The sequence below is a fragment of the Poecilia formosa genome, unplaced genomic scaffold (assembly GCF_000485575.1).
Source record: "Poecilia formosa unplaced genomic scaffold, Poecilia_formosa-5.1.2 Scaffold27, whole genome shotgun sequence".
NCBI lineage: Eukaryota > Metazoa > Chordata > Actinopteri > Cyprinodontiformes > Poeciliidae > Poecilia > Poecilia formosa.
The window spans coordinates 150,005-160,637 of record NW_006799966.1 but is presented as its reverse complement, the minus strand read 5'-3'; the positions used below and the strand labels follow the sequence as shown (position 1 = coordinate 160,637).

The following is a 10,633-nucleotide window of genomic DNA, read 5'->3' as shown; positions in this document are numbered from 1 at the left end:
TGTGTGTGTGTGTGTGTGTGTGTGTGTGTGCGTGTGTGTGTGTGTGTGTGCATATAAACAGTTGTTTGTGCTGGGTGTCTCTGTGTGGCCGTGTGATGGACTGGTGACCAACCTCGGGTGCAACCCGCCCCGCACCCATTGAGCACTGACAGTAGACCTTTATAAGTAAAGCTGTGACCGTAACCCTAAACCTCTGTGAGATAATTAATAACTCATTTTGTGTTTCAGCAAAGCAGCAGCTCAAGCATCTCAAGACATGAACTCAAAGAAATACACTCCTCCTTCACAAGGTCAGTTTGTGCACCGAATGAGACTAGATGCATATGGGTAAAATCTATCCGTAATGATAATCAAGTTAACATGGCTTCTTTTTTTCTGTGTGAGCAGCCAATCAGCAGGTGAAAAAGAAACCGGTAAGTGACAAAGCTAAATTGTGTAACTTTTGTGGAACAACAAAAGTTTTGCTTCACAGTCGTTACACATCAGATTTGAGGACTTTAGGCACCGTTCAAATAAACCGGGTATTTCTAAAAGAAACATAGATTTCTTTCTAGAAATGCCTGGATCCATTCAATAAGGATTGTTAATGATGATTCGATGTCTTAATACATACATATTAAATACTTTATTTGAAGTATAAAAGTATTCAGTTCCCAAACGGGATTCATGTTTAGTTACAATGAAAATAGATGTAGTGTAACGTCATGAATAAAAGACTAGAAACAAAATGTTTGGTGGTTCTGTTGGCAAAGGGCCGACATGTTTCAACTGCATCACCAACCAGTTTGCTTATTAAACATCTTAGTTCAGATCTTGGACACATTAGAGCTTGTTTGGTAGAGGAACAAGAAAATTCAACATTACAATGCAACAGATGTTCTTTGTACGGCAAACCCAAAGCACAACTTGAAATTTTCAGATTGTTGAGATCATTAAATGTTCAGTTACTTTTTCTTTTTTACAGAAAACACAATTGAATGTCAAAATAATGTTGGATGTATTGTTTTCCCTGCTTATTTAAAACACAAACTCAGGCTTTTGAGAGAAAATGCAACTTTCTTACAACAATAACAAAGTGGATGTATTTCATGGAAACCATACGATGTGTTCGTGTCTACAGGGGGAACAGGTGGCCATGTATGATGTTGTGCCAACAATGCGACCAGTGGTTCTGATGGGACCATCATTAAAGGGCTTAGAGGTGAGATTCTTCTGATTCAACTCAATAATTATAGCAAAAATTCATAACAATTGTCACCTGAAGACAAACAGGATTAATTCATAGTAGATAATGAAATAAATCCAGATTTTTCCAATTACATCTCATCATGTAGTCAGATTTAGATTCTAGTATGCACAGTCCAGTTCAATCTAAAAAAATAATTAAATGACAAAATAAAAAAGTAAATTTCTTCATTCCTATTAGTAAAAAGTTAACTGTCTAAGAAAGCCCAGTCAATTGCCTAGAGATCCATCTTTCAATATGAACAAGCTTTTGCCGGTATTGCAGAGGAGCATCTTCTGTCTAGTAGGAATCCATCCAGCAGAAACAGGCTAAGTAAAAGAGGAAACACTGGCTCTGGAGCACCTTTCTGAAAGTGTGGGAGGAGAAGCAAAAACACAAAGGAATTCATTAAAGCTTTGTCAATGATGACATCCAATTAGGAGATTCAGCTAAACACAAAAGGACACGTCAGGTCGGGTCTATGGAACAGAATAAGAATGATTATACAAAGATAGATGCAAAGCTCTATAAATAGCTCCATTCAGGAAAGCGACCCAGGTCAAGTCTATGTTCTAAACAAAGACAAACAAAGAGAGAGCACAGTTAATGATTATTGCAAGTAGTTTGTAAATTAATAGTAGCAGCTAATAGCCAAGCGAGTCAGTATGGCACAGACAATAACAAGCCATCAAGCTGAATTATTATTTTTCTTTGTAATTCTAGGTTACTGACATGATGCAAAAAGCACTATTTGACTTTCTAAAACACAGATTTGAAGGAAGGTAAGTTCTTCTTTAATTGTCTTTGTCAAACCTGTTTTTATGCACAGTATAACTTAATAAGAAAGTTGTGAAATAATGCTTGTTCTCTTGTATTCTCTTCAGAATCACTATTACAAGGGTGACGGCTGACATCTCGCTGGCTAAACGCTCCATCCTCAACAACCCTGGCAAGAAGGCCTTAATGGACCGGTCCAACACGCGCTCTAATTTAGGTCTGTAGTTTATCATCCAGCAGTGCAGAGCACTAATTATCCTTGGGAATTCTTTCATTTTAATAGGAATGCATGTATAAAACACAACTCTAATAGCTTCACTCATGGAAAAGACAACTAAATCAGTTCCAAAACAAGTTCATATAATTGCTTTCTGGAAAACTTGACTTCCCTTGTGGCATCCCCCACATTTTTAAAGTCCTAATTAAGTTTTTTTCTCATTCTGTCTAAATTAGTTTGAAGTGAATGTGTCAGAGCTATTTTTGTCTTTTGGCTTCTGTTGCTGCTCAATTTTTGCCTTTAATATACAGAGTTGCCACAAAGTTAAATCAAACAGATCCTAAATCTGGAACCATGATGGGTGTTCTTCGCTGTTGAGTAGTTGTACTGTTATCTCAAAGATGTGGGTTATCTCAAGGATGTTTCAGAGGACCCAAGTAACCCAAACTTCAAATGAGTCACGGCTTTGTGATGCTGAGATAGAGATAGACTTTTTGTGACTTTGCTTTTACAGAATGTCTCGTGAAAGCTGCTTTGCCACTTACACCATAGTCAATAACTAGCCTGTAGCCTCCACAGATCAGGCTGACTTCGGTTTGAGTGGATTGAGTGGGTTCTTAATCTGACTGATCCTCAGAGCTTTGAGACCTCTGATGCTTTTTCTTGTTTCTTGCTCAGCAGCTTTTAGCTTGCATGTTCCTGCTTTGAGAAGCAAATGACTTAAGAGAAACGTTATTCGCTTTTATCTCCCAGACATAGTGGATGTAATAAATAATGTATGAAACAATAGTTAGTTGTTTTCACCATGCCATAAGATATATTTACTGTGAATGTTCATAACAAACCCCCATCGCTAAAAGGATGGTGTTCGCCAATCAGACCTAACAGCGGCGCGTCGACGGATCTGCAGCTGCTATTCTTTGCTTATTCTCATATATTTCTATCAGAACCAGGAAAATCTTAGTCAGAAATTTAAACTACAGCAGTTTGTCAGTTGGAAAACTTCCCAGTTTTTAGAAATTTCATCTTGTTCAAACCAGGCAGATGTTTTTTGTTTTTGTTTTTTCCTTTTTTACCTTGTGACATTATACCATAGAATAGTCACAACCATCTCCCTGTCTACCCTGTGATCCTTTCTACCCATTTCAATAGAGGAGGAGGAAATCAGTTAAAACAAGAGCAGGGATAAGATTTACTTGCTTTTCTCTTGTCTCTCTCATTGCCGTCTCATCCCAGATGCTGCCGGTACGTACGACTGAAAGCACTGGTTCTCCTTGTGTTGTTGACAGCTCCACCTCCTTTCTGTTCTTCCTCTCATTTGCCTCATGCTTGTATCAGCTGCTGCTACCCTCTCACTTCTCTGTGCTTCATTTATAGTACATGTACACAAAAACTGACTTCATCCTGTGCAGCTTTGAAATATATAGCTAAAGTGCATTGAAGTGCTTTTGTGTGAGTGGGTTGTCGGATATGTTTTAGGACTAAAACTTGATGTCCTTTCCCGCTCTCCCTCTAGTGGACAAGTTTTAATATTACTCCTGCCATGAGTTGAAGAAATCTTGACGCATCTACCTTTGTGGTGGGAAGAAATAATACATATAATAATAACAAAAAACACAATATTTTAGTGCAAGGCTTTATGTGAGAGCTGCCAAGGTCTTATTTTCTTTTGTTGTGTAGAACATGTTTTTTTTTTTTTTTTTTTTTACATGCTTTTTATTTCTGATGTCAATTGTCATTTGCTTTGTTTGTTAGTTGTTTGCAAGTTCAAGTAAAGCAGAACATTTTTTGCAGACTGTGTTAAAAGATTTAAATCTAAAATAAATAATCTTCACAGCAAATTAGCATTTATTTAAAAGTAAGGCAACTTTTTACATTTATTATTATTATTGAATTGTTTAAAGTTACTGCAACAGTTTTTATTTAACAGTATAGAATAAGATAAAATATGAGAACAGAGTTATAAAGATCTAGAACATTCCTACTATTGCCAGCCTCAATATGTGTACTATCATATTTAGAGGTTTCCAGTGAGATCTTGTTGCATCATGTATATTTTATGTTGTCTTAGAGTTGCAAGCTTACGTTTTGTGTTTCTGCAGCCCAGATCCAAGGGGAGGTGGAGCGAATATTTGAGCTGGCCCGGAGCATGCAGCTAGTGGTTTTGGATGCAGACACAATTAACCACCCACTGCAAGTGTCCAAGACTTCGCTGGCTCCAATTCTTGTTTATGTGAAGATATCTTCACCAAAAGTAGGTTTTATCAGTCAGGTGTACGGATTTCTCTAAATCTGTACACCTTTTTTGCCCTGCATTTGTGAAAAGAAATACTATATTTACATTTTTTTTTATTTGTGTTGTATTTTGTGTTGTGTAGGTCCTGACGAGACTCATCAAGACAAGAGGAAAATCTCAAACCAAACATCTTAACGTTCAGCTTGTGGCAGCAGACAAGCTGGCCCAGTGTCCACCGGTGAGCGCCATCTGCTGGAAATTGTTAAAAACTACAACTCCTTCTATTCTGTTCAAGAAATGAAAAACTGGTTAATGCCATGTGTTGATGTCAAATCATTTTTTTATCTTCTCCAAAACCAAGTTTGACACTTTGTTAAAATCAATGCCAAGTAGCTTTAACATGCAGTAAAATAAGAGATGCTGTTTGTTTTCTTTATCAGTCTTACATCCCACCTTACTTGGCCACCAGTGAAGTTCTATACATTGCAATATTTATTTTTCCTGGGTGATATATAGTTGTGTTGACACACAGTACAACTATAGTTTTCCATAAACTTACTCTTGCATTAAACATCCTAACACACATTTACTATGCTCTCCAATCCATCCTGGTGTTCACATTTTGTTCTAATCCTTTCTCACCTTCTGTTGCCTGTAGGAAATGTTTGATGTCATATTAGACGAGAACCAGCTTACTGACGCCTGTGAGCACATCGCCGATTACCTTGAATCTTACTGGAGAGCAACGCATCCACCAGAGATGGAGCCTTCAAATGCACTTGTAGCACAGCTGGCTGAGAACACATTGCCTGCCTCTCCAGCGACAGCACCGGTGCCTAAAACACACAGACTATACTGTGAAAACATACTGAAATATATAAAATACTATTTAAAATGTTCCTGTCACCTCATCTCATCAAACTTCATCTCATTCGTGTGATGTGTACAGATATTTGTTTAAATTTAGAGAAGCTTTAGATTTTTTTTGTAGCATTATTTTTGCTTCATCTGTCTGTGTTTCCACCAATCCACCTAACATTTTAATTTCATGTCTTCTCATCCTACTACTATGCAAAGTTGAAGAAGAAATGAAATAGGCCAACAACTGGTGAGTGAGAGATATTGAAATATTACTGTAATCATTTTTTAGTTATGGGGAAAATGTAGAACCTTAATTACATGGTTTTATGTAATGTCTGTAATCTGTAGCCTATTATAGTTAGATGACTGCTTGATAGAAAAAAAAATATTTTAAAAATCTACCCACATAATGACAACCACAACACCAGAATATATTATCTTAGTGAGCTGACCAGTGGTTACATAAACTATTAGTGAATGGAAGCAACTGAAAGTCTCGGTTTTCTACGCATGTGAGGATTTAATTATAGTTTAAACATGTTCTCAAAAGAATGTCTCTTCTTTTAAACAAATCCAGAAGAAATCCAGGTCAACGTTTACATTTAAGCTGAAAATGAAAATTATCCATCTTGTCATTTTGAAAATGTGTCACCCATCTTCCTCACATTGTTTTCATTGTTCACATTGATCTCTCCACATTCTCTCTGTGATTTGGATTTGCAAGTTACTCAATTGTATTGTGTGACTAGTTAAATTATGTCCATCTGGTCCTTTTCCTTTAAGGATGAGCAGAAGAGTAAGAAGCCAGCTGCCTCCAAGAGGAAGGGTTCCCGTGACAACCACCTAGACAAGGAGACCCCGCCCGCCCCGGATCAGGAGGACAGAGTTGAAGAAGGCCAAAGACAGGAAGAAGAGGAGCGACTTCTGAGGACAGAACAAAAAAGACCGCAGCACACCCACCACCATCACCACCACCACCACCGCCGGATGGAGCACCACAGCCACGCCCAGCACAGCCAAATATCTGGTGGCGTGAATGTAAAGTCAGGCAGAGATTACAGCCAGAGGCCTCCAAGGAGACCCCTGCATGAGGAGAGGGAGGACGAGGTGGAGGAAGTGGTGGTGGAGGGCGATGAGGAGGAGATGCACTACAACCACCGGGGTCATAACCATCACCACCACAGTAGCAACCACCACCACCATCATCACCATCATCACCAACGCCATCGTGGCCAGCTGCATGACAGGGAAGGGTATGAGCAGGAGCACAACGAACGCAACCGGCATCAGAGGCATCACCAGCACATCCCAACACGGACACACCATGCAGACCTCTATCCTGCACACAACCATCACAACTACCACCACCAGGGCAGAGATCGGGACAGAGACAGATACAAGGACAGGGAGAGCGATCGGGATCGAATCAGAGACAGAGACGCACGTCAGTGGCACAAAGATTCTTACATGGATGACTGATATGTTTCTACTCCCAAGCGGATGCACAGTTTTATGCTGCCCATTTTATAATGCACTCATAGGTGAAATAGTCACTTTTGAAGGTAATGTATTCTTTCATACTGTTTATTACTCTTTAACACTGCAGCGTTCTCTCCACACAGCCTGATTCACTTGATCTTCTACAAAAATAGAAGCAAACTACAAATTCTAATTCACGCCCTCAAAGGGGGATTTGCTTCTCAAACTGTGTTGCCAAGCAGATTACAAGTCTCTGCAACATTTCAAGGTCTGCATGCATTTGTAGGAAGTATTTCCAATATTTATTTCAGTTTTTGCAATTTAAAATCATTGGATTTTACCACAAATAGTTACTGAGAAACATTTAACATCTCATGAATTCTGGTAAGAATTCTACATCAAATTTGGAGGAGACAAAGAAAAAAGAAAAATGCACTGCAGCCTTTATAAAATGAGGGCATAGATGGAACCTTTCATTGACTCAGGAGTGCCTGACTTTTCATATGATTTCTGTAATCTTCAAATACATGTTCAAAACGCTACATAAAATCTAGCAATCTTTGTTTCAGTCTCACGGTTGTCCCTCTGCATCTGCAGTTGTGCAGGTTATTAACATGGAATAGATATTTCAAAATTGCCATCCCTAAATTTTTTCCCTTTTGATGAGGTGAAAAAGATGATCCTTCAAGCTCTGTAATACAAAAGTCTGTCTTTTTCTCTTTCACATTATGTGCCTGCTGTGTTTGTGGCTAAAGGTAACATTTGGGTTGTGCAGATTTTTTTTTTTTCTGTATTAAACCTACCATTGTCGACGGGCATCTTTGCACTGTGACATAATCAGTGCTGTTTGCTTTATAAATTAGATGCAGAGAAAGTGCTGACACCTGGAGCAAATAATGTGCAAAAATCTGTACCTATAAGCAATTTCAGTGCAACCCTGCTGAATAACCCCATATGCATTTATTTTTTAGCCTTTACAAAACAGAAATTAGACACGTTTATCCTCATTTACGTTACTTGAGGTTCTTTTTATTTTTTATGCTTATCTGGACAAAATAAAGTTTTGTTCAGTACAATTTTAACATGATTGAAAATGACAAAACAGTTCTTTTTGTATTCCATTTTTATTGTCAATTCTTCTTTACATATTGATCAAATATGATAAACAATGCACATACCTTTTACAAGTTTATATCATCAACACTAGGCAATACATTTATCAGTCATCAAAAAATTACAAAAATCATTAATTTCCTCCTAAATCAAAACCACAAACATGAAGAGAACTTAAAGAATTAACTGGAAACAGCTAATCATTTATAGAAAGGTTTAGCTAACAAAGTTCTAATTGCTCATTAGTTTCTGTGTAGCAGATATTTGAATTTCATCTTTAGCTTGGATTGGGTTTAAAGTAAAGTCATTTAAAATTTTGCAAATCAAAATTTCAACATTGTACAAAAAAAAAAAAACCAATTTCTTTCTGAATATTTCAATTACACATTCAGGAAACCACTTTATGTGTCTTCCCCCATTACAATTTTTTCTTCACATTTGCACTTTAATTAGTCTCAGAACGCTATTGCTTTATTTTACTTTAAGCACTAAAACCTAAATATAGTACATATAATTTTAATATAAACACATTTTCTGCTCTACTTTTGGAAAAGTCTGAACCTGTTTGCCGTCTTGCATTTGGTCTGTCTGGAAGCATGACTAATCTTGTGGTCACACTCAGTGTATGCAGGATAATCTATGCATTTAGTTGTGATAAAACATGTTGCTTGAATACAATCTATGCATTTGTACATACTTCATAATTGCCTTGCTATTTAAATGAAGGGAGGACTTGAGAGTCTGTTACACTACTCAGTACTGTAGACCTAATGAGTATGACTGCATCGAGTTAACAAGACTGATTATTCCTTTGTAGATTTATTTTGTTTATATAATTTTGTACAGCATTCAAAAGTTCATTTTGACAGATATGTATTCTATTGTTAAAAATCATTAAAATATATTATATGCTGTCTGACATTTCATTTTAAGGACAGGAGCCCTTGTGTGACATTTTACTGTGTAAATTGAGTTTTGGTTTATTCTAATATTTAAGGACAATAAAGACAAAATTGCTTGAACACTCACTGATGTTTAAGATACTGGAGGTTTGGCAGCTTGGAGGCTTGGACTACACCCCTACCCACTCCATTGCACCAGAGCGAGGAAGAAGACGTACAAACAAGTACGGCAAGCTGAGTGTGTGATTATTCAATACCTTTGATTTCAGTTGCCATTTCGCTTACTAATCTTTGATTATGTTTCATTAGGTTAACATTTGCTCACTAGTGAGATGATAAAGTTACTATGTTAAAAAAAAAAAACACTAAGTTAAAAAAGCCCAACATTTTTAGCATACTAAATTACTATGTTCGCAAAAACTTAAACGAGTCAAATAGTGAATATTGTAGGTCCTTATAGTCACTAAATGCTTTGGCTAGACTAGTCGGTGTGCAAATTTCAAGGAGAGCTAGAGGCCTAAAGTAATTTTGACTAATTAATATTTTTTTGTTTTTGTTAAACCAAAATTAAATTTGCAAACTCAGCGGCTAGTTCAGTGTAGTTGACAACTACTGAAGTGATTTTCACTCCTTGGAACAGCTGTATTACCATTGCAATATTTTGGCTGAATACTTCTGCTACAATTTATTGGACAAATATGAACACAATCTGACAAAAAAAATTATTTATGAACTAGCAAACACAGCGTGCTACTAGTGCAGAACAGATGCCAATAAGTTGACATCAAGAATATTGAACTTATACTTAAACTTGTTTTCAGACTAGAGCATACAGAGAAAAAGAAAATTTATACCAACACTTTACTTCCATATATTTTGGGTCACTTTACACAAAATGTCCTGCATTTTTTCCCAGCCATTCAGATGATTTCATCGAATAAATGAATAAAGTTATGGAAGAACGTAACCTAAACGGAATTTTTTCATCAGTATTTTTTTTTTTATAGTTATAAAGATATCACAGGTCTGAGTGCTCTCTTAAGCTGCGTTCTCCTCTAGATTTCTATTGTCAACCAAATCCAACCTACTGTTGCTGAAGAGTGGGTTGTCATAAGTGGCTAACCTCCGAGTAATTGGTAAGTGATGCCTGGACTTCTTGAAGAGAGCAAACACAATGCCTGCTCCCACTGCAGCCCCAGCAACGAGAAAAATTGGTAAGAGTATGCGGCTGTGATCTTGAGAAGCTAATAAAACACCTGCAGAGATTTAAAGATCACATTATAAGGAACATAATGAGGAATGGCTTTTTTTTCTTTCTTTTTTTTGCCATATTTATCGCATTACTTACGAGGTGAGGGTGACGCCTGTGGTGGTAACACTGAAGAGGAAATAGGATAATAAACAATTCTACAAAAATTACAGTTATACTGAATAATTCATGTATAACTGAGTAAAATGAACACTGGCAAAATTGCTTGTTCACATGTTATGTGGATACTGTAAAAGAACAGGCAACCATGGTTTCACAAGCAGGACATATTGACTCTGATCTCCTTCAGCCAGTATGTGGTCCAGGTCACTGGCTATTTGGTAGAATGATTTGTGTCCAAGCTTTTATTTCTTACCTCGTGGCTTGAGAAGTCACTTCAATATTTCCTCATGATATGATCTACAGTATTTTGTGAAGTGAACCACCTTTTTTTGCAGCAAAGCATCCAAAGCAAACCTTGGTGCTGTAACCCTGATACCTTCAGATTTTGGAGATTTCAAGCTTTTCACAATTTCTCTTTTTTTGTATCTCACGTAAGAAATCCAAAAAAACA

General features: G+C 37.0%; 1 protein-coding gene across 5 annotated transcripts in view; it reads left to right on the top strand.

Moving 5' to 3' along the window:
• Nucleotides 1-8,834, top strand: part of cacnb2b (calcium channel, voltage-dependent, beta 2b) — a 30,063-nt gene extending 21,229 nt beyond the window's left edge. For 3 of the 5 annotated variants that reach the window (XM_016669795.1, XM_016669797.1, XM_007548514.2), the window contains exons 5-14: nt 229-290; nt 388-413; nt 1,121-1,201; nt 1,949-2,007; nt 2,110-2,219; nt 3,456-3,464; nt 4,322-4,473; nt 4,598-4,693; nt 5,114-5,287; nt 6,100-8,834. In XM_016669795.1, the coding sequence (XP_016525281.1) occupies nt 229-290; nt 388-413; nt 1,121-1,201; nt 1,949-2,007; nt 2,110-2,219; nt 3,456-3,464; nt 4,322-4,473; nt 4,598-4,693; nt 5,114-5,287; nt 6,100-6,795 (1,465 nt within the window). In that variant the 3' untranslated portion in view covers nt 6,796-8,834. The remainder of the gene's footprint in view (nt 1-228; nt 291-387; nt 414-1,120; nt 1,202-1,948; nt 2,008-2,109; nt 2,220-3,455; nt 3,465-4,321; nt 4,474-4,597; nt 4,694-5,113; nt 5,288-6,099) is intronic. The other 2 variants (XM_016669796.1, XM_016669799.1) reach the window with 1 other exon arrangement.
• The last annotated feature ends 1,799 nt before the right edge of the window (nt 8,835-10,633 follow it).